Source organism: Leuresthes tenuis, unplaced genomic scaffold (assembly GCF_036924035.1).
Source record: "Leuresthes tenuis unplaced genomic scaffold, fLeuTen1.0.hap1 SCAF_23, whole genome shotgun sequence".
Classification (NCBI taxonomy): domain Eukaryota; kingdom Metazoa; phylum Chordata; class Actinopteri; order Atheriniformes; family Atherinopsidae; genus Leuresthes; species Leuresthes tenuis.
The window spans coordinates 20,751,871-20,775,236 of record NW_027325377.1 but is presented as its reverse complement, the minus strand read 5'-3'; the positions used below and the strand labels follow the sequence as shown (position 1 = coordinate 20,775,236).

At 38.4% G+C, this 23,366-nt stretch overlaps 1 protein-coding gene across 6 annotated transcripts in view; it reads right to left on the bottom strand.

Annotated features, from left to right (window-relative positions):
- Nucleotides 1-1,159: 1,159 nt before the first annotated feature.
- LOC140282775 (ninjurin-2-like) overlaps nucleotides 1,160-23,366 on the bottom strand; it is a 31,982-nt gene continuing 9,775 nt past the window's right edge. The window contains exons 2-5 of one of the 6 annotated variants that reach the window (XM_072377336.1): nucleotides 4,704-4,840; nucleotides 4,436-4,515; nucleotides 4,005-4,162; nucleotides 1,160-1,494 (exon numbers count right to left, since the gene is read on the bottom strand). In XM_072377336.1, the coding sequence (XP_072233437.1) occupies nucleotides 4,008-4,162; nucleotides 4,436-4,515; nucleotides 4,704-4,840 (372 nt within the window). In that variant the 3' untranslated portion in view covers nucleotides 1,160-1,494; nucleotides 4,005-4,007. Of the gene's footprint in view, nucleotides 2,336-3,535; nucleotides 3,723-4,004; nucleotides 4,163-4,435; nucleotides 4,516-4,703; nucleotides 4,841-23,366 lie in introns of those variants that run through there. The other 5 variants (XM_072377337.1, XM_072377333.1, XM_072377338.1 and 2 more) reach the window with 5 other exon arrangements.

The window sequence follows — 23,366 nt, the reverse complement described above, 5'->3', positions numbered from 1 at the left end:
GGCTGACCTACTTTAACATTGATAGAGGCATTGGAAACACTTTCTGCTATCTTCAACGAAGCTTGAAGAACACCATCAAAGTTCAGAAACAAAAAAAAATCAGACCGCTAAGTAAATACCAGAGGCAGCAGGCGCAACATAAAGCAGAGGCTAAAAATAGTTTATCTGGCACTGGGACCTGCAATTATTGCTGTTATCATCTTTAATATCTTTCATGACCATAGACTGCAAAATTAGTAGTTAAGCTCAATGTACTAAAGTATTTCTCTCGATAAAAACATACAAAACAGGAGGGAATATAGTGTCTTTGGAAAAATTTGAGGTAATAAAGGAAACAAGGAATGAACCTACCGAGAGGTTTGTGCTCAGAAATCAGTGATGTTTGTCTTCAGGCTTGTAGTTTCCTTTCTCTGGAATGATTACACAACCCATCAACTTCTCTTCCCGGAAAAATCCAATCTGATTTCTTCATGTGTTGAGTAGCGGTGCCTGAGTTCCAGTGACTTTGTCTGCAAGACTGCCCAAAAACTATGAGGCTGGATTTTATGAAGCGTGTTGGAGAGGTGGAGCATCACTAACAGGGAAATTTTGTTTGAGGGTGCACTTACAGTGTTAAAAAGCATTTATTCAAATAGGTAAAACCATGAGCGAGCTGAACAATTACCTGCATGCCCACAAAGCAGCGATTTGAAGTTTTGAACTAATCATTTTAAGTGTAAGGTTTATTTATTGCTTGCTCATTTTCACACCTCAACCCATCTACACAAACTGCATTTGAGATCTTTGATGTTTTAATCGGAGCAGGTTGATCTCATGTGGGAAATTATTCGTGGGGCAGAAGTTCAGTGCACTCCAGAAGCTTATAAAGCATTAATGGAGCAATTTGAGAAATAGAACACAGAGAAATAGTTTACAATAATTACATATTACATGCCAGATTGGTCTCTTTACATTTTAGTATTTGGGTGGTGATAAATGAAGAATGCTCCAGTTATACTGACTTTTCCCATGAGATGGCAACCTGAGCAAGAAAAATTGAGTAAGATAGAGTGTATATAGTGTTTTGGAGAGTTTACCCTGTTCAAATCAGTACTGTTTACATACATACCAGCTAACGTGTGACCTTTTGTTTAAAACATATAGAAACACAATGGTTTGACACATATTTATTTCACGTTAAGGGAATTGGGTTCAACACAGTGGACACCATACAATAGTACACACATTATGTTTTGAAGACAAGCAGATCTGTTATAATTAGCTTCATAAGCAAGAGTAAAAGTTCCTGCATGCACTAGAGCATTATTAACTATTGACAGACATATGGAAGTCAGTGAATACGCATCATAAGCCATGGAAAGTGTCCAGTCCGCTGCATGCCAAAAGTACTGATGAAGAAGTTGAGGACTGTAGTGATGAAAACTATTATGGTTGTTACATTGTTCAGGTAGTCCAGACGCTTTTGTAGAGTGGAGTTATTCAGGTTCCGGCGCCCTGTGTCACACACAAACACACATACAAGCACAATAGAGAAAGAAAAGGTTCACACTATACCAGGAGACCTGTAGTTTTGGGCAGTGTGAACTTCATTTGAATTCCCTTAAAATCAATGGACAAAATAAAGGACAGAAGCAGCTCTATTTCTCTCGTTCATTGTTATCTTTAGATGCAACGATGATTGGATTCACTGTTTTCACTTTGGCTGACCGGTTTCAGTAAAAGGGTTCAGGTTTCTGTTTAATCACTACATTTATTCGTCTTTCTGGACACACATAATTAACCTGCTGTCTCTCTAAAGCTGAACGCTTCTTTTACGTTTATATAAGGGAAGAACACATGGAAAGCATGTATGAAAGACTAGAAAAGATTTGCAATTTTGCACAAGCTTATTAGTGCAGCAAATTAAATTATGCATGTTTACAGCTGGTTAAAGTGAAAGGATTTTAGTTGGATTACAGTTTGAATCTCAATTTAAAATTCAAAGCTAATAATCAATATGTAGTGCTTGAGCAAACATGAATTGTCTGTACTTGGTCAAAATGACTTATTCAGGAAGTCCTTTCATGTGTCAGATCAGTGTGCGCACAATAGATATTGGTGCAAAGTGTGTACTGGTTGGTGTGGCATGTGTCAGTGTGATATATGAGTGCATTTGCATCTTGTGTGTATCAGAAGTGGAGTCGAGCCAGCAGCCAGCGAAAGAAGCCAGTCCTTTTGGATCCGAAGAAGCTAACGAAGAAGTTGACCACCGTGGTGACGAAGATGACACCTGTAGTGACGTTGTTCAGGTAGTCCAGTCGCTTCTGATTGGACACCACATTCAGGTCCCTGCGGGCTACAACATACATACACACACACACATGCGCACAGACAAACACACGCATTCAAACATTTTCGACATACGAAGACACACACACACACACACACATAGTTGATGCTTACATTCTCACGTAGAGGTACACTCACAATTACCCACACATACAATACAGTTCAGTCACATGACCCTTCAGCCTCTGTATAATCTATATGACATTTTGACAGAATAATCTAACAAAAATACAACTATTCCTTTCAAGTTGAAGATGTTTTAACTTGAGCTACTGCTTCTCTGCCTCTGACTGAGCAGAGTGGAAGCAGACGAAGGTGTTCCTGCAGCGGCAGAAAGACCTCACTTTTGCAGGGAGGGACTGGGATTGTTTGTCCTAAAAGTTGCTAGATTTGGCACTAGTTGCTCTTTTGAAGAGCATTTGCTGAAAGGGTTCAAGAAGTCTTTAAACTAGGCCTATGTGCTCTTGATGGCCACCTGGGATATCTTGTTTTTCCCTCAGAAATGAATGATAAATGTCCTCAAAATGAAATATGTGGAAGAACAGCAGGGGCACTGTAAAGGTATGAGGATGTGACAAAGACATCAACTTAGCCTGAAACTGCTGTAATCTGAACTACGGGTCATTTCCATTGTGGAATAAAACAGCCGTAGAGAACATTATTTTTCTAGAGGCTTAAATGGAAACTTTCAAAAATAAAATAAGCAGATCAGATTGCGTAACATCCGTACTGTACAGCGCCAGTGGCCTGTTTGTTCACTTGTGAGCAGATACTTGAAAGGGCAAAGTGATTTTGTCAGTTACACATCTACAAAGACCAATTTCCCCCCAAAAAATGTAAGCGTAAGCAATTTACTTTTAGCCCACTTTGAGTGTCACCATGTATATTGGTTTCATCATACATATCCATAAGATGGATATAGTTTTATTCTCTTGTGTGTCCTCTCATGGAATTGTTCACAAACATATGTTTCATAGACAAGCATGTGGACAATTTCACTCATGACACAGCTGATCTTGTGTATAAACATTTAGTTAAAGACCAAAGACCAAATATAATCAGCCTTTAGCAGCCACATGAAGAATTCTAAAAAACTGTATTTGGCGCTATCTCGTGTTAGAATGACGAATTACATTGTACCCAATTGCTTTTATCAATTTTCACAATGCAGCTTGAATTACATCCTAATCTTTATGAATGTACATACATTGCTGCTAAGGTGTCTCACAGAACAAAGCGCTGAAATAGCCATCGCAGGAGGCAACTGCGCTGTGTGCCAAAAGCAGCTTTAATGATGTTTGTAATGAGCGTGAGGAAGAATATGCCGGTGATCAGATTGTTCAGGAAGTTTAACCACCGTCGGCAAGAAACAAGGCGGGTATATTCAAAACGAGCTGTACACACACAGACACACACACACATTCGCATGCGCACACACATGGATGACACATACATACAGTACACAACACAAGCACACAGGGAGAAAAATAGAGACAGACACACACATCTAGTTGGTCCTCTGGCCCAGTCCATTCATACTTATCATCAGAGAGTTGTAGTGTGGTCTATTAGTAAGTGAGTAGAGCGACAAGTTACACTATTATGTGTTAAGTGTGTCAGTGTGACCGCAGTCTGGTCACATTAGTTAGAATCTGCATATTAGAGGCAATCCCTACAAGTCAGAAGTGCATCCTGGCAAAGAGGCCTGTGCGCTCCATCCCAAAGACAGAGATGAAGATGTTGGTAACAAAGATGAGGAAGATGATGATAGTTATGGTGTTGTTCAAACTGTCCCCTCTCTTCTGGTTGGCCTCTTCATTGATGTTCCGCCGAGCTGCAACACACATTTACAAAAACATTCCAAAAATAACAACAAAACATGCAGAAATATACCTTTTCTTGTCTTTTTACTTCCATCATCTCTCCTTATTTTGACGGAGAGCATATCTAGTAGCAAACTGATGAATAGCTCAACCGGCTCCAACAATGTTTGATCAACAAACCAATGTGTCAGTGAATTAGTGAGTTAATTTGACTGGTTACAAACATAAAGGATGGATTTCGGCAGCTGAAGGTCTTCAAGCAGAAAAGAATTTGCAATGCTCACCAATTATGATGATCAAGACTCCAGCCACAATCTGAAGTGCCAGGGATAAGGATATGAGCGTCAGGACCGCAGCATAATACCTGAGATTTAAAAGATGAAAAATTAAAAAAATGATACTTCCTACTATACAAATTATACAAACATTGTTGAAGGCAGCATAAAGCGGGGTCTTGCAGGGCCCAGCTGGTTTTAATTTCCCCTTTCATACTATTGTTATTGCTTAATTTCAATGGCTTTTAAATCATTTTTCTGCTGCCCACCACATTACCTGTATCCAGCTCCCTGTTCGATGACAGTTTTCATGTGTGTGATGTTGGCCAGGAACAGAGCAATGTCCAGCATGCCTTCAGCTGCTGTCTTCTTAGTGGCATACAGGTTCATGTTCAAATTAGAGGTTGAACCTCCCTGAAAAATAGCAAGAAACACATTTTAGGATTTCAAGTGATCCATTTTTACCCTCAGTTTTAAAGACAAGTGGGACCCACTAAAAGTGTCCAATGAAAGCACAGGAGGGATCACCCTATCCTGTGTTCCACTAACTTGATTTAGTCACTTTAGGACATGACATTTATAAGTCAAATGACAGTATGTTGAGGTTCTGGTTTTGATATCTGTCTGCTACATCTTTGCAGATAATGTAATGGAACACTAATGGTGTTGTGTTTATTTCCCTTCATGTTTGGTCTTTCAGTTATTCCTCTTAATACTTTTTAGTTTAGTTTCTTGAACATTTTATCAATTGATTTGATAGTTTTTGTAACACTGCTACCACACTATTATGAATATAAGATCAAAGACAGAGGGAAACGTGAAAAGGGAAGCGTAAGAACAATATGAGAGAGAAAATATGGGGGCAAACGTTGGAGATAAAGTTAAACTAACACAAAAAAATAGAGGTAATATCCTGGTAATAAATTGCACAAATCAAAACAAAACAGACACATGAAATGACAAAAAAAAAGAAAAAAAGAGAAAGAGATACAGAAAAAAAACGATGCTAGAGGGAAGCTAACCAGGAGAGGGCAGCAAAGACCCTAAATATAGGCTACAGGATACTGGCAGAAAAACCAACAATCCAAGTGACTAGAGAAGTTTTACTATATCAATTTGTCTTATATTTCTATTTCTAATATACATTTAAAACCACACTGATGCTTCAAATGTGAGGAATTAATTACTCAGGATATTTACTTATTTTAATTTTTTTGTGACCTTCCAAATAATAGGTACACCTCTGGCAAAAGTACTGTATGTCAAAGTATTAATTACAATTTGTATAAGTGCTCATGCATGTGGCTGTATATTGGTGTGTCAGTTCAAGTGTTCCAATCTCCCTAGAAAAAATGGCTTCATAAAGAAGCTGGAAGATAATGTGAGTGCAAATGACAGAAACTGCTCTTTTTTTGCAATTTGGCAATAAAAAAGGTGGGTTTATATGTGTGAGCCTGCATACATGTGGGCTTGTGTGTGCGTGAGTGCAGAGAGATTACAAAGAAAAGAAAATATTAAACATCATTACATAAGGCCACAATTTATGTCTCACATTTCATTTCAGGGAGTAAAACCCTCTAGATTTAATCATTGTCCTGTCACAGAACATGAACTGCAGATGTACATAATGGATTACTTAAGACTAAGCTATAGATTCAAGCCACAAATTGATTATTTTACTTATGGCGGTGTCAGTGTAGCATGAATCTGTTTTTCTTTTAGCTGCCGAAACAGAGATGTGTCAGTGGAAGACATAGATCTCATATGTACAGTCAATCATGTGTGGACTGAGGACAAACTGTACTTCGTGACTTCATTGTGCTGTAATGTAGTGTGCTGCTCCAAAATAAACAGAAGGTTGACATTGCTCATGTACTGCAATTGTTCAACACTTTTAGGTGCCTTTGTATTTGTGTCTTGCGGCTTCACAGAGGCTCAGCAGTCATTAAAACACAATTTCTGGGCTGCAGTTTTTGATATGAGCAACTAAATTACCTAAAACCACAAACAGTTTCTAAATCAATTGAGTTTTTTTTTTTTTTTTACTTTTTGGCCTTGTTGAGTCGTGATTTCTGGAGCCACAAACCAGCATGTTTTCAAGGGAGCCATAACTCAAATCTTCAGTGTGATGAGCCTCAATTATATATTTGTATGCAACAATAGCCTCAATAATGTTTTTTTGTCAGGTCAGCCAAAAGACATGAATGTGAAAGTGCCTTATTGTGATGGTAACAAATGGTGTTACTGTTACAGTACTTGTTATTCTGCTATTGGACCTGTGCACATTGGAGTTTGTACACAGGAGAAAACCCTTTTTACATTGTTGGCACAAATTTCTGCTCTCGTAATAACAAGCTATGCTTCTTTGAAAGCATGAATGGGGAACAAACCTATGTTCCTTGGGTTACAAGACCAAAGCCTTACCACTTGGACCATGACTTCTGTTTAGCATGGCCACTATACCATAGTTCTCACTGTGTTTCTACACTAGGACAAGATATAAATTGTAAAGCTGATGAAAAACAGGCAATTTTAATGGCAACGTTAAAATAGCAGCTGTTGACATGCCTTGGTTAACATTCACATGTGCAAACACCTGCTCTGTAATTTCAAATAAACTAATTTGGTTCCTTTAAAGGCTTGGATGGGGTTTGAATCCATTGAAAAATGGTTGAGCACTCAGCAACCATGCCATAAGAAGACAGGCATACGTCTTTGATAATGAAATGTATTAGACTCTATTTATGGTCAGCAACACATGCCTTTTTTCACATTCTCTCAGTGCACACAGGGATGGTTTCCATAACTCAAGGACAAGGGACTCATGCACATTGTGACATCATGCAGGATGTAAACACAACGTTTTTTCCAGCTGAAATCATGAGCTTTGGTGTCTTCCTCATGCTCTGACAACACTTTCACCTCAACAACTGATACTTCCTTCCCTTCACCCATGGCACACTCATCCTTCTGCAAAGATACAGCAGATACTGCGAAGATTTTCCAGGTGCACTTTTGTCAACAAATAGTTTGCTGACACATCATCTGAGATCTGTAGCTTATCATAACTGTCCTGCAACCACAGGGGGAAGCTGGAGGTTTTGGACTATTTGGGAGCAACAAACCAAAATGAACAAAGAGGTATGTATTCCAGATGTTAACTAGTCCCAGGGAATGATGTGAAATACAATTTCACATATAACACCTGTCGGTGGTTGACAGTTTGCCTGTCCCAATTCGGGTATTTCCATCAGATTTCGACTTTTGTGCTGGAAATTTTTATTTCCTCCCCCACACAGCCTGTGTTGTAATGCAGTTTGATCCAACCTGGGTAAATCTCCAAGAAACTGCTCCGCAGTTCCTAGAACCGAAAGTGTCAAAACATTATGAGCACATGTACCACTGCCTTTTGTATGTTTTTCTGTGAATGTGAATAAGACTGTGGATTAGCCAGAAAAGAGCGTGACAAAAGGGGGAAAGACAGAAAGAGTAGTGTTAGAAAGAGGGAGATGGAGGAAAGGCATGAATGCGTACTGGCTTGTATCCATCTTTTTCCCCTTTGGGGACGCGTGGTCACACTTTATCAACATCAGCCTTGGGAATGCTGCCAAAGCACACACACACACACACACCCCTACACACACACACACACACACACGCACACACACACACGCACACACACACACTTACACACATCAAAACCAAAACACTGGAAAGAGCTGCAGTTTTATAGTCCATGTGTGTTCACTTAGTGCAATGCCTCTCTAAATGTACTGACTGTGCTTTTATCATGCCTAATCTGCACTTATCCTGATTTATTAAATTATGCCCATAAATTGGAATTATGACCTTTGTTTCTGCGAACAGGTAAAAAGGGTATAGGCCGTTATTTATGGCAGCATTTTGAAGAAGTAGGTGAAGGAGGTCAGCAGGGTTACTCTCATTTACCCTGAAAGATGTAAATTACAATCAGTGTCATAAGGGTCCATGGCTGACTTGGCCAAGCTCTACATTGCCCTGGAATGGGAATGGGAAAAATGCTTCCTTTTCCCTCCCTATTGAGACAGTATTAAATCAGGAAAAACATCTCAAAAACAGTTTTTGTCATCTTCAAGGAAACCCTTTTGAGAATATATTGGAGATATTGGTTTACCATGTAAACTTTTAGAAAAAGAATCTTATGGCTGCTTGTAAAATACACTGATCTTTGGTGATAGACACGTATTTGTTTTTTTGTTTGACTTGATCATCTGCAGGATAGTTTGAGGAATTCCTCCTTCCTCCATAACCATTGTTCCAAGTGTGTACAAGTGCTGCCACCCCACTACATCAGAAATGCCAGCCAAAAACATTAAAATCAGCAGCTTGGGTTCCACTCTTTTGGTCAAAACAGCTTGAGCTATAGGGGCACGGCCAAGTGTGTTTCATTATTCGGTGCAAGTCACTGTCCTCTGTGAGTTTTACAAGCACTCTGAGTAGGGTCAGGGTAGTAAAGACTTTTATTCCCCAACAACAGTGCATGTTTCCCCTATTTCTATGCAGTATAAGGGATGAGTGCAGGGTTAATTCGCTGTAGTACCGTGCGCCTGACTGAAACCGAAGAGGCTCAGGTTTTGGGCTTTTGAGTCTGGAATTGCTTTTGATTTTTAGAAAACACTTTTTGTTGTCTGTTTGGTTAAACCTAGGCTCCAAACTTACTTGGTTTTATTCAGGTAAAGATTATTCTTTGGGTTAAAGTTGATCCTTTCATAGGTCTCCTACATAAAGTCAACTTATCTTGCAGGAATGATAGCAAATGATCAAACTATAATCAGGAAAATGTGTAGTTTACATGCTTAAGGTGAGTATGTGGGTCTTTTAAACACTTTGGGATGTTAGAACACATTAACTCTTTCGGTCTAAGAAATGTCAGTCCATTGCTCACTCACCTATAGTTTAAACCCATCTAAATAATACACTTAATGGTGACTATATAAGGCTATGCAGAGGCACAGCAGTGTTTTGAGATCAATGACCATAATTACAAGGTCAGTGTTGAACAGGTATAATGTTTCTGCTTCATTTCACAGTATTCAGGTGTTAGTATTGTCAAATTAGTGCTTAAATAAATCAAATGGGATGCAGGTGTCTTTGCAGCACAGATCATAAGCCAATGTTGAAAGATGGGGATAGTGTGTCTCATGCAATTCATGCACTGGATGTCAAATTACAGCATAAGTGAAAACTCTGCCCTGTTCAGGACACAATAGGAAAACTTTTGGGAACACCAAAGTCCTCACAATTCTTTCCTCAGATGACGAACAGAAACACAGACACCAGGAATTTTAAGTCAAAACCAACAGTTTTTACTACACGATGGTTCCCACAGACATAAAAAGTCAGTCACTAAAATCTTCAGGATATACTGATTTTGAGCAAATCATCCAATAAATTCCTATATGTATGTATGCACTGAAAAATAAACAAGACCAAAGTGGAAGGGTGACGTAGAGCTAAGTGCAAACTGCATGTCGGCACACAGCTCTTTTTTCTTCTGTTGGGTTTCATGGATAGTATTTATATATTTAAGTGTTTTTTTCCCCCCTAGAAATCCAAAGTTCTTGTAAAACTCTCATTCCTGAAATTAACTCATCCCTAACTGCTGGCACAGGGCCATATCACATAATGTACACAACTCACACTCAAACACTGTGACCCCAATATACACGTATACACATAAAGTTTGCTCACTGTGTACCTGAACGAGGCACATACAAAAATACTTCTAACTGCAAACATACACACACACATACACACACACACGCACACACGCACACACACACACTGCTATATACATATATAAGACCACATGGAAAGCCCCCCTGCTTGATTAGACAGGAAGTGCACCTCCCCTGGAATCCAATTGGTCACTGTAATGACCAATAGGAAGGGAAGCTCGACTAGGAGTGGAGCTCTGGTTTTCTTTTTGTACTGCATCTTATTTTTACTGTCTGTCTCGCTGTCTCACTGCATTTGACAGTTGTTTTTTTCTTTTTTTTCCATTTTTCCAAGGCTCTCTCTGCCTAAGGGCATCATCTTTCAGTTGGGTTTTTATGTAACTGCCATTTAGGGTCAGGGAGAAGAACGAAAACAAAAGCAGATGACAAGAAACAGACAAAGAAGAAGAGTCAGCATGAAGCGAGGCAGAACACCAGTGACAAAGACATAAGTTGTAATTTCTGGCTTACGGAAAGCAGAACAGTCTCTTGTTAGTAGTTACTGGAATGATTCTGCCTGTGTGCATGTCTATTTTTTCATAAACTTTAATCAGGCAGGAGTTATGATTTGTTTTCAAAAGGAATAAGAAAAGGGACAATTGACAAAGCCAGTGCTAAAGAGATAAACCAGGCACTCTCCTTTTCTGGTGGAATAGATACTTACACCTGCTTGCTGCCCTCAGTGATATCCAAATGGAAGTCTTTGCCTGCGTGTATCATTTATATACACCTGTTTTTAGCACCAGCAGTAACAGGTATCACCAGCACAAGCTGAAATCTCAAACATTACAACTTAAAAGCTACATTCATCAGTATTTTCAAATGAAGCATTAGTCAAAACAACTATGTGTGATATAAAATGTGCCAACAGTAGCAAACCCAGCCCAGTCTTTAAACTTTTAGTTTTGCTTTTACAGCCCGCTGCTTTACTGTCCTGTCTGCTCTTACTACTCTTACAGTGCTATTTCCAGCCACGACAGGGAACTTTTTCCAGGAAAACGAACCTCCACTAATAACCTACAGCACTTAACACGCTCTCTCTTCCTCTTGTACAAAAATACTTTAAAGAACACAGGAAATATATACATTTTATTATTCTAAATGCTTAAAGTTTATCACAAGTTTGAAACTACGTGGGGTGAAATGGCCTCATGTGTAAAATATGATCTGAGACCATTGCATCTTTAGTACTGAAATATTTTTAAGAATTTGACATTTCTGGGTGAAACAGGGAGAAACCTTATAAATTCAAAAGCTGAAAAGAAATCAGAAATGGGGAAGATGTCTAAAAAATGCCTGGGGTCTATTTCTTTGGGGTTCAGCACATGAAATGCTTCAATTCAAGTTGTCTGTTTGTCTGTATATAGGTGTGCTGGAAAGAGGGGGTCAGCGGACCTATCAATGCACAGACTTTTCCTTTAAGACAAACAAACAGAGGATAAAGATCTTTAAAATGTGCACACAAGTTGGTGAACTTTGACATTGAGAATACAAGACGGAAGCTGTCAGCCATAAACACACATGCACATTTACAGACCACTTACATCCATGCGGCAGGTTTGTAATTTAAGAGCTATTGACCCCTGACCTGTGCCCCATAGCCACCTATCACCTATTATCCTGCTGACTGACCTATAATTAGCAAAACAGGCAATAATTCTAAAATTGTGGATGTGTGTATTTTTTCCTTTGATTAAAAGACCTACGATTAAAACAAAAAATTCTAAATGCATACCCATTACTGAATACGGTCTTTTCCAAATGAACCTGTGAGATGCATTATATGTGCACAACAAAATCAACCCACACATAATTTTTTTAGACACTAAAGACAGCCTTTTGACCCCCCTCCTCTTACTCCTATATAACATCACATACATCATCTCCTGCTGCCCGGCTCTACTTCCTGTAGTTTGTTTTGATGATCAAACATTCTGAGAAAAAATACTCTTTTGACATAATTTCTATCAAACAAATTAGTAAAGATTTTGTCAGATTGACATGTTTTTTAACAAGAGGCCTTGGTGAAGTTGTTACTGGAGCTGATTGTTGTGTCTACCGTTTTTCAGGAATGATCTCTGCTATTATCCTACAGAAGGTTTGCTGTTGTGCAACAGGATGGGTGCCTCTGTAATTGCTCGACAGGATGTGCGCAGAAATCCATTAGTGTACATGGACATGCTTTTAAGTCAGTAAGAGCAAGGATCTTTTTTTTTCTTTTCTTTGTCTGTTTAAAAGACTTGAAGGGCTGAGGGTAAGAATGAGTAGAGTTATGGGCCAAGTTAAAGGCTGGAGTTAAGGCAGAGTTAATGCAATACGTCAGTGAGGGTCTTCACATATTTAGACACATAAACATACAGTGAGAGTATGTTTGTCTGAGCACATCCAGGTCAGATTTAGCTTCCTGTTTTGAAAAATGTTCTGGTTGAAATTATGACTATGATAAGGAGTTGGAAAAGGTTTATCCGTGGACTTGATTACCAAATACACACTGGTGTTTCCACAAAAAAATCAGGGAATCTAGACTAGTAGTATTGTCCTCAAATGAGCTAATCCCATATTACTGGGACAATTACTACAAGCACTCCATTTGTAGAATATCATGCTTTGGTACAACATATAAAGAGGTCTTTAAAAAAATGCAACATTTTCACCTTCACAAACTTTTTACTTCTGCTCCTGAAAACTGAAAGAACTCATTGTGGGTTAGTTTCACTGCTGTCCCCTGTGGCTCCGATAAAATGGCTAAATATGTTCCGACAAGATATAAAAATCTGTGTTCAAATTTCTATGAGGCTACAGACCAGCTTGAATTCTGAAAGCATCTACAGTATTTAGTCTCCTGAGAATAACTGTGACCTAGCACTCCCTCTATTGGATGAGTGACGAATGTGACTCTTAGCCTGGGTCCACCTGGACAGCTTCACACTTGTTGTTGTGCTCTTCCCTTGTGCTCTCAACTCCTCCTCCCTTTGCAGTCTATGGGAACAAACTTTATTGTGTCTTCCCCGCTGAAAATATTGTGCCACTCAGGAAGGACTTTGATTTGCACAGCCCTTCTAGAGTGACTTCAGTTCATCCTTTAGCTCTTCAAATGTAAGTCAGTCATTCAGATTGTAGCACAATAATGGTATCAACAGTTTTATAGAGCAACAGAACAATGGTATTTTTTTCATCATCTGTGAAACTGTTGTCTACATACCACATGCCAAACCACCACTTACTTTCTTTCCTCCAGATTATAGATTTAGTAAAGAAGCAACTTTTCAAATCTTATTGTTCAAAATTGAAGGAGTTTGAGGCGGCTGCTAATTTTATGTTTGAGGCATCCCAAACAATCCAGCTGGGCGGCATTATACAAATGCGTTACATGAAGATATCATTGTAAAATGCAGTGTACATACATAGTCATTACAACTGGTTTCTGGCGTCCTGGTTTAGGGTTAGAGCTACGGTGTTATTTGAGGTTATCACAAGTTATAGTTACCCAACAACTGTACTACCCAAGTCCTTGGAGTGTTTCAATAAGAATGGCATAGCAGGCTTGTGTGCATGTGTTTGTAGGAAAAAAAACAACAACTGTTAAACGAACTAGCAGACCCTCAGTGATCTTTGATTAGTGAGACAATTACCAACATACAGACTGACATACAATGCCACAGAAACTTCCACAAAAAGCTATGACCAGACAAGAACCTCTGGCCACCAGAGCACCAAAAGCCAACTTTGACTCCTTGAATGTGCACCTGTGCATCTGGGCCTCTATCTGCCATTTGGCAGAAGGGGAAAAGGGGAGGCAGTGATCTGATATCAGCTGACAGCATTCCTGACTTTAACCACATGGTGTAGCAGAGTTTCTCATGTCACTGCATCAGCCAGCTGGCTCCTTCTGCCCTGCAGGGGCATCTGTTAATTTCTTAAAAAGAAATTGAAATTGAAACATCAAATGTGTATTTTAGATATTACAACTGTAATGAAGACATGCAGCATCAGTGAGATGTTCACCAAAACCTTTTGTCTTGTAATATCTACTTGTAATCACTGCAGCACGGTTCTACACTTGGTTTGACACAAGAGTGTGAGTTGAAACACTTTAACAAAGTCACCGTGTTTCCTCACAGGTTACAGGAGCATCTGTCAAGATAGCTCGCTAAGCTAAACTGTTCTTAGCCACAGAAACACTGGGAACCACATCAAACAACCACAGGCAATCAAAGTCCAAACAAAACATAACTGCAGTAATAATTACCAGAAAACTGAACAACTTTGACAAAAAAACTGACAGTCCCGTGACCCTTTATGTTCTCCAACACGAAGGAGTCCACGGTGCAAGCAGCCACCCCTTTTTGTCACTACAATACATTTCTTGCCCAAGAAATGACAAAAGAGGAGTGCTACATGATTTGCATAGAGACAAAAAATGTACTTTGTGCTGAGAGTGCATCTATTCAGAAAATGGGGAAGTGGTTCCGTGTGTCTAGGCCTTTCACCATCCACTTGTCTTTAAATAAAGACTACATTCAAAGAATAAAGCAGTGAAAGTAGTTGAAATAAAAAGAAGGAACTTGAGATAAGAGTGAAAAAAATACAGTTTTTCTCAATTTTTTTACTGATAAGAAATTTGAAAAAAATCCTTATCCTTAAAAACCTTTTCATTCAACTGTCAAAAGAAGTCATTAAGATTGAGAAAGAGTGTTTGTCTCGTTTGCTTTCAGGGCTTCTTTAGCTTTCTAAAATGCTGTGCCAGCATGTTTCTGTGTTTTCTGAAATGTTGACTGTTTGGTTTTTATTCTTGTTTTTTTTTGCTAATGTTATACTTTTTATACGTTTTGTTGTTGTGTTTTTTTAATGAAATGTCTTGTTTCTGAATTTGGGATAGTTTCTCCAGGGTTTTGGGGACAGGAAAAGGAAGTTTTATAATGAGAGAATAACTAGTCAGATAGTTATTCATATTACACAATGAACCTACAGCTTTTGGAGGATAAAACCAAGGTAGCATGTTTCATCTGAACATCTGAACTTTAAAGTTGTTCATTAGAGTCATAAAGCTGATTATTAAAGCGCATTTAGATTAGAAAAAGTGGCACTGTCATGTCCACATGCATGTCTTGAGGTGCATTTTCACAATGACCTCAAGTGTAGGTCTGTGTGTGTGTGTGTGAAAAAGTGTCCATAAACACCTGGTTTTCCTCTGCTGTCAGTCATGCTTCAAGAGTCTGTTGCATAAGAGGCTGACGTATTTTGCGTACTGTTATGCGATCATGATAACTCTGAAAAAATGTGTGCCGCATGTGTGTGTGCGCGCTGACCCGTGCATGACATGCGAGTGAGTGCCAGGTGGATCTGGATATGTATCATATGCCAGCAGCGTGTGCACTTCCAGTGTGTTCTCAATCACACACCAAGCTGTCATGGCAACATTGCAAACACACAAGTAAACAGAGACATTATTACGGTCTTCAAACTGCTTTTTTCTGAGATGAAGTTTAGTGTTGATAAGTAGGAATGGCAAGAATGAAGAGCCAGAGTAGTTATCTCACTGCTTCGTAGCATAAAGTTAATCTGCAATGTTCAGATCACTAAGGCTTATATCAAGAGGGCTGGCCTATGGGTCTAATTATACATAATGAAAGAAGATTTACACAAATAGCTTCACTGGATGACCTTCTGCTGGACTGCTACACCTGACAAGGAGTTCTTACTGTTGCTCAATGCAGCTGACAAGCAGCTAGTGATTAGAACTTCCTTGAAAGGTAACATTTGGTTAGCTAAAAGTGAAATTGATGACATGATGTCATTCCATCATGTTTACTTGTAACATCCTTTATATTAAAGTCCTTAAAGAAGGATGGTTATACAGAGATGGCTGAGCCAATCAGTAACAGGTAAATCGCTACACTTCCTGTAATGTTGCGGTTTTAAATTAGGTCTAAAGTGATAGTGACGGCGTACTGAACCCGTCAGAGAGAGAACTGGGATAGTCAAGTCAAGCCATTAAAGACAAAACAAACAAACAAAAAAAAATTCTAGTTGAAATGAAAAGGAAATGTCCTCAGAGTGGCTTATAGAAAAAGCTTTAAATCTTGAGGAGAGCATCAGGAGACACTTATGCTCATCCTCATGAACAGAATGCCAGCCATACTGTTTTAAACCAGTAGCAGAGTTGGTTCAGGCTAAAGAGAACCATATTTCCTCATCATTTTATTTTATTCAATTTTTTGTCCCTTGAAAGGAAGGGAAGCCCCTAAAATATAAAGTGATTTGTGTCTCCACAACACGAGTTCTAAAAATGCACATACCCACAACATAATTTGCCAGCAATTACTAGAGAAAATACCCATGTACTTTACACAATAGGATGTAAAAACTCCCCCTCCCTCATGATTAGTCGAGCTGTAAAAATATACTGCTCATTGTTGAGGGTTATTATTATAGGGAGGGCTTGTTTGAAAAGTGTAGGGACTGACTCAAAGAGTCTTTGTGAAGACGAAGACAGCAGCAATAGCTGAAATTCCATGTCTATTGCTGTAATGTCAAACCTGTCATAAAGGGTGCAGTTCTGTCAAATGTTTGGACTCTGTGCAACAGAGTATGACAAATTGCTGGTAATAATTTGTATCTTTCTTAGAAATCAATGCTATTAATTTATCATTACCTTTAAGTAGGTCGGGGTCAACAGTTAGCTGTGCAAAGATCCCTGAGGATAAAGATCTTTCTTTTTGATGTTTCAGACTCGAAGAACGTGTTGCCACCCGACCACTGCACACCAGTCATTCTGAAACACACCATGAAATGCTGTGTGGACTGTGAGAGAGTTAAATGTTTTAATCAAGACAGTCCACATAACAGTATGTTACAGATGCAGTTTCAGGCTGCTTATAAGTAAGATCATTCTCTACTTAACATTCACTGCTAGACAAGTCTGTCTGATGCACTAATTTAAAAGCAGATTTGTCCGTTTTGGTGTCATGTTCAGCTGGCTCCATTAGATCCACTGGTCAGAGCTGACTCTTCTTCAGTATCTTACAGTCTGTGTTTCCTATGATCAATACGTATTTATACATTTATACAGTCTTTTGCTTGTACTTTACAAGAATGTTTCTCCAACAACTGGCAACCAGATGCAAAACCATTGACAACTAAAAGAAAATACACACACACAAAATACAAGGTGATTACTAGCACAGAAGTGAAGAAAATGCAAAAATATCTGTAAGTGCAACATTATTGCGGGTAGGTGCTGGCTTTAAAAAGATATCTGGCTCCTGTTGAAAATGCAAAGTAGATGTCACACGTTGGTTTTTTGGACACTGCATTGTAATCTATCACTATCTTTTTGGGTGCCTTTTACATCTGCAGACTCTCATAGTGTCTGTACGCTGCAACTGTAAGACCAGCCTCTAAAAGTCCTGTCCATTTCTGATCATCATTTCCAAAGGTTAAACATGTCCACAGCATGTGAAAAAACATGATTTTGAGCATCAGCATCAGTTTTTCTCAACACTTTCTAAAAAAAGTCTCATTATCAACATAGTCACTGATAAAATCAACACATTACTTAATGTATTGTGAGGTATTTTTAACAAATTGTCAAACAAATTAGCCGAAATAAAACGGGTTAAATTTGCATCAGATTCCTAACAATGCTGGCTTATGATTTGTAGATCTTGCATTTTGTAGTGCACCCGAGTTACTCCCAGTAAGGTCCATCTACTTTCTCAATTTTTATTTGTTCATCTCTTTTTAAGTTTTATGTTTTAAGTGGAAGAAACAGGGAAGCATTCCTTACAAGACAGCACTACTGTCACAGCATGCAACTCTGTAAGCTCACATTGATTTATTTATTTATTTTTTGCATGTCATCATAATGTCATTTGCCAAAGTTTTCTGTAGAACATGATCCCATAATTAAGTAGGAATTAGGCCTCAATTTAGAGGGATGTTTGGGGACATGACTGGTATGAGGAACTTGGAGAGTGTGACTGACTTGACAGTTTAAGGCGAAAAGCCAAGAGGTTCATTCATAACTTCAGTTGCTCAAGCACATTTAATATTTTGTTGTCATTCATCAGTGGAAAAGGCGATTCCATGGCATACTTGAAATAAAATCAAGTTAATTATTGCTAACCCAGCTAGTTGTTCCTGCTAGCTGATATCGTTTCCTTTGTCACCTAAATAAGTTCATTTCTGCACATGTAAAATACTTTTTTGGGCAACATAGAAAAGATTCTGACCACATTAAACAAGCATTTCTGAAATCCACGATGCACTTGCTCATGCATATGTGCATTTTTTACTCTCCGTGTGTGGCATAACGTGGGCATGAGTTCAGAAATCATTAAAGCAACAAACTTGTTTTATTGAACATTTGTGAGTCATCTAAGCCCTTAAGTAGAGTAACGACACAGTGATGATTACACACAAGTTCAAACAGTGTTTGTGGTTTGAGTAATTGTAATGAACTGAACCCTAAAAGCTAAATAACTACATTTTGATCTGGAATAAGAGTTACACTAGAGTGCCTGTATCCAAAGCAAACAAGACGAGAGAAGTGTGGGATAGGCGTACTAATGCAGGATGTGTGCATGTGAGTTTACATATTGTATGGTGTAAATAGCTCCACTGTACCGTGCATGTGGACATGTTTTGGAGATACGCCTAAGGGGTTAGGTTGTTGTGTGAACAGATGTTAGGAAAAAAAAAACAAAAGCTCCTGATATGGAAGAGTAGCACTTCAGAGAGCTTTCTTTTTTGTGTGTCACTCTTTCAAAATGGATGTGTTTTCCCACAGATGTTTAGAGTTTAAACCTCCCTCAGGCCTGCTAGCTTTCAGCCTTCTGCCATGTGTGACATTGCAGGACATTCTTCCCAGCAACTTCCTGGCTTTTATAGCACGGCCTTCATCACTGTCCGCAACACACATTTCCCGTGTGTGTTTGTGGGCATTCCAAATTCCCTAGTTCCACGAATGCTGCTGTTTTATGCCAATGCTTCATAAATAAATAGCACATTTAAAGAGACAGACAGTCTTCAAAAAAGGTCCCAAAAATACATTTGAGAACAGAACATTTTCTGTGCTTTATTTACACATTACTGACCAAACTGTGCACCACAAGATTGTGCAACTCTAAAGGCCTCTCACTGTTGATGAAGCCACAGCACCCTTTAACAGTAGGCCCCCTGCAAGGAACTGTGTGCCTCACTTGTTCGTACACTCCCTGCGACAGCTCCTATCATCAGTTCTCAGTCATCTCTTTTGTGCTTGGATTTTACTAAATTCTCTACATAATGCATGTCTATTTACGAGCAAGACGTCACAGATACAGCATCGTTGTTGACAGTTTTATTACCTTTCCTGACAACATTTTTTCTTTACTTGAGATATGACAGGTTGAAATCTACAGCTGCCAAAAAGTTTCACAGTTGTTACCTGTTCTTGAATGCCTGCACAACCAGTCAGACGTAACCAACCGCCTACAATAGCAAGGTCAAGGTCTTATTCTTTTTCTGTGTACACACATATGACACGTGATCCTGCGTTTGACTTATGAGTGTGTATGAGAAGAAAAGCAACAAAGTGTAAATATATATGTTTTGTTTCTCTTGCATCATCAGCAATGCATACACATATGGTAAATCCCTATTGGAAATGTAGAAATACAGGATATAAAAAGCACATTTAGTGGTATACATTTACCAAGAGCATAGCTTTACGTGAATATGTGTGACTATTTCGATGCAAATATGGGCAACCCTTCTCAGCTCTTATCATGAAGCCTGCACAAAGATGTTTTGGGTACTTTAGATGAACTTTTGCTCATGCACACATGTGACCATATGTTGCCTCATGTCAAAACATACATCATCTTTATATAATGTGCCCCTTTATTCATGTTGCAAAACGCTTGTCAAGGTAGCTCATACAACTGCCTGACAGTTAAACAAGCCATTTTACACATTAGGTGAAACATTCCACTAGGTCACATGGGTATATTTCAGTACTTTCCAAAAGAAGCTGTGATTACATTCGCTGTTATCAGCATATGTATAGTATGCTTAAAGAAACAAAGTAGAAAGCTCTGTGCGGCTTGCACAAGAGTTTGTATTACTGTGGTAAGGTAGGAATCAACATACTGTAGATCTAACCCTGAGCAAAGCTACCTGAACAAGCACTCATTTCATGGAACCACACGGCTATGATGCTCTACTGCTGCTTTTTTATATTGACAAAGCCTCTCAACATTCAGCACAACAAATTCTACATTTACAAACATATAGAAGATCTATATATTCAGTTATCAGTTTAAACTTTTACATATAACACAAAAAAACAGTAGGCAAATTTGTCAAATACTTTGCTCATGTCTAAATGAGCTTGATATGCATATAAAAACCACATGTGCACACTTTACAGAAACAGAATTGTGTGGGGTCGTAACAGACTTTTCTGAAAGAACGGAGAAACATGGAATGACACCACGAGTCTTGCAACTTTAAATTGTATCATGTGTGTTTTGGTTGCTGTCAATAAAATTACAAAAAGGTATATGACATCAATTGCCAATCAGTAACAGGTAAAATATTTAAATAATTAAAAGTAAAATATCATGTAACATTTTGAGCAAATCAGTTTCTAAATTCTGTGCATATCCACATGACCAACCTTAGTTACACAACAGTTTTTTTTCTTGTGCATTTTATTTAATTGATTATTTATCTGTCTATTCAGTTATATCCTTTAGGGATTAATGAAGTATCATTCAATCCAATTAATTTCCATTTTCTTTCATATGTTGAAACTGATGGAATTTTTTTTTTAACAGTCTTTTAAGTTCTGTCAAGCAACAAATCTTATTGAGGTCTACTGTCAAGTGGCACAATTTCCAGTATGTGCCAAAATCAACTCCTTTGCTATGCTGGGTTTATTTGCTTCCTATACATTTGGCTCAATGAAAATAATTGACGTCTATTTGTTCAAGAGAAGGCTTGGATGTTTATTTTTACTGTAAAGGTCAGAGTTTCATTTGTTGCTTTGGAAGGATATTCCTGAAAAAGCAACACACAGACACACAGCCACACACATAATTCTATAGAACAGTAAAGGTGCCTCCTCAGAGGCTCGTAAATATGATGTATATGTTTGCTCAGAGCAGGGTTATGTAGACACACTGACAGAGAAATCCTGTGAAACATTCAAAATGCATCTGCATCGCAGCGTGCAGGTACAAGCTTGTTCATACAGTTTACGACATAACTGCTAATTACTATCTAACTACATGGTTTTAGTAGCTTCGCAAACTAAATTCTTCAGGACTCTTGAAGCAATGTAATGTGATGCATTTTGGGAAAACATAGAAACAGCACGGTATGAAAAAAATGTTAAAGTCATTATTGATAATCTGTTCAATGTGTGTGGGTAGGCAAACAAAAAGGGGGTTATTTAGCACAAATTTGACCCCTTCCAACTTTTTCAGTGCCACTATGGTTTCAAAGAGCACAATTAATAATAGGGTGAATTGTTTCGCAGTTAGCATGATCTCATTGGGATAAAGTCAACAATAGTCCTATGAGCACTACGGGCACCGAGGGGCTTCAGGGACAGACGGGATGAGGTAAGACTGAAACCTCTGCCTTCCACACTTGCTCTTTCCTTGAATCACGCCTGTATTGCTGCCACTTTCTGCAATTACACATGAGCAAAATCTGACATTACCTCACACCATTCCATCATGTCAACTAAAATACGTTTGTTCTGAATGGGTCCTCACCTTCTCCGAATGAACAGGATTTGTGCAAAAAACAAATCAGTGCAGATAGAATTATTTCAACCTTTTAATCTGAGTCATTCGTTTCTCTTTACATCGCCTGTTTGACTGACAGTTTTAGAACATTTCAAGTTTGTATACATGAATACATGAATATACATTAAACACCATCAAAAAGCATGATGATATATCTTGTGTTTTCTTTTTTAGACAGAAAATGTTTATAGAATGATATATAGATTATACTGTTAATACTGTAAATATGGAGCAAAACAGCTTGTTACCATGTCATTGTTGATGCATTTGTATCACACAAATTAAAGAGGTTTTGTTTCTTGGTTGCATATATACGGTTTGGACGGCAAGTTTTTTTGGCCTCTGATATTTTTGGCATCTCTTAAGCAGATGAGCTGACTTCAAATCTCCAGTCCAGATATGCTGAAGCAGGCAAACATCTAAAACACGCAGGGCAGTGGCACCGGAGGACTGGAGCTGAGGTGTACCATCTTAGAAACTGTATAGACCTACCACTCAGTGGGATCTGCTTTTGTTCATTTACTTTAATTTGACTGAAAACAGCTACCTGCTGTAGCTGAAATTATAATGTGAATGTTTGGAGAGCATTATGATCATTTATAACCTAAATTGTGGAATTCATACAAACTTTTTAATGTCATCTGAAAAGCAAAGAGATTTCATCAAGTCTCATTTAAGACCTAAATTGTGGAATTCATGCAAACTTTTTAGTGTAATCTGAAAAGCAAGTCTAACCTCAAAATCCAACATGTTCACCTCATACATACCAAGAGGTGAAGCTCGTAATTTACTCCTTTATAAACCCTGCTTTCTAATTTATGACATAAGTGTCTCATGATATAATTTTCAACCTCTTATGTAATTAACAGCACTTAAATATAAAAATTAAATGGATGGAGATAAATGGACATCAATGGTTTGGGCCATAAAAGCTAAAAATTGGGCTACCCTTGAACTCGTGGAGCTGAAGGAAACTGCAAAGTTTGGTGATAATTATCAAATTGAATATTCACCGCAAGGGACTGTTATATCTGATATGTTACAAAGGAAATCTCCAGTCCTTTTGTTTGGCTTCATCTGAGTATCTCAGTCATTCAAAGGGAGAATAATACTCAGAATCAGTCCCACACATAGTAAATATTCACTTGTAGTTATCTTGCCATGGTTTTAGCTCATGAACTTCCCTCCATTCTGTCTTGGAGCAGCTTTTATCTCAGGAAAAGATGCTTTGCTGCTGGATATTTTTCCTCTATTTGACAATCAACAGTCATCATGGTCAGAATGGGCCACTGCACACATAATGGTAGCGTGCGGTCAGCAATGTTTTCATACATTTGCTGCACATCCACTCATAACCTCAGAGCGCTGAAGAATGCTGAAGTC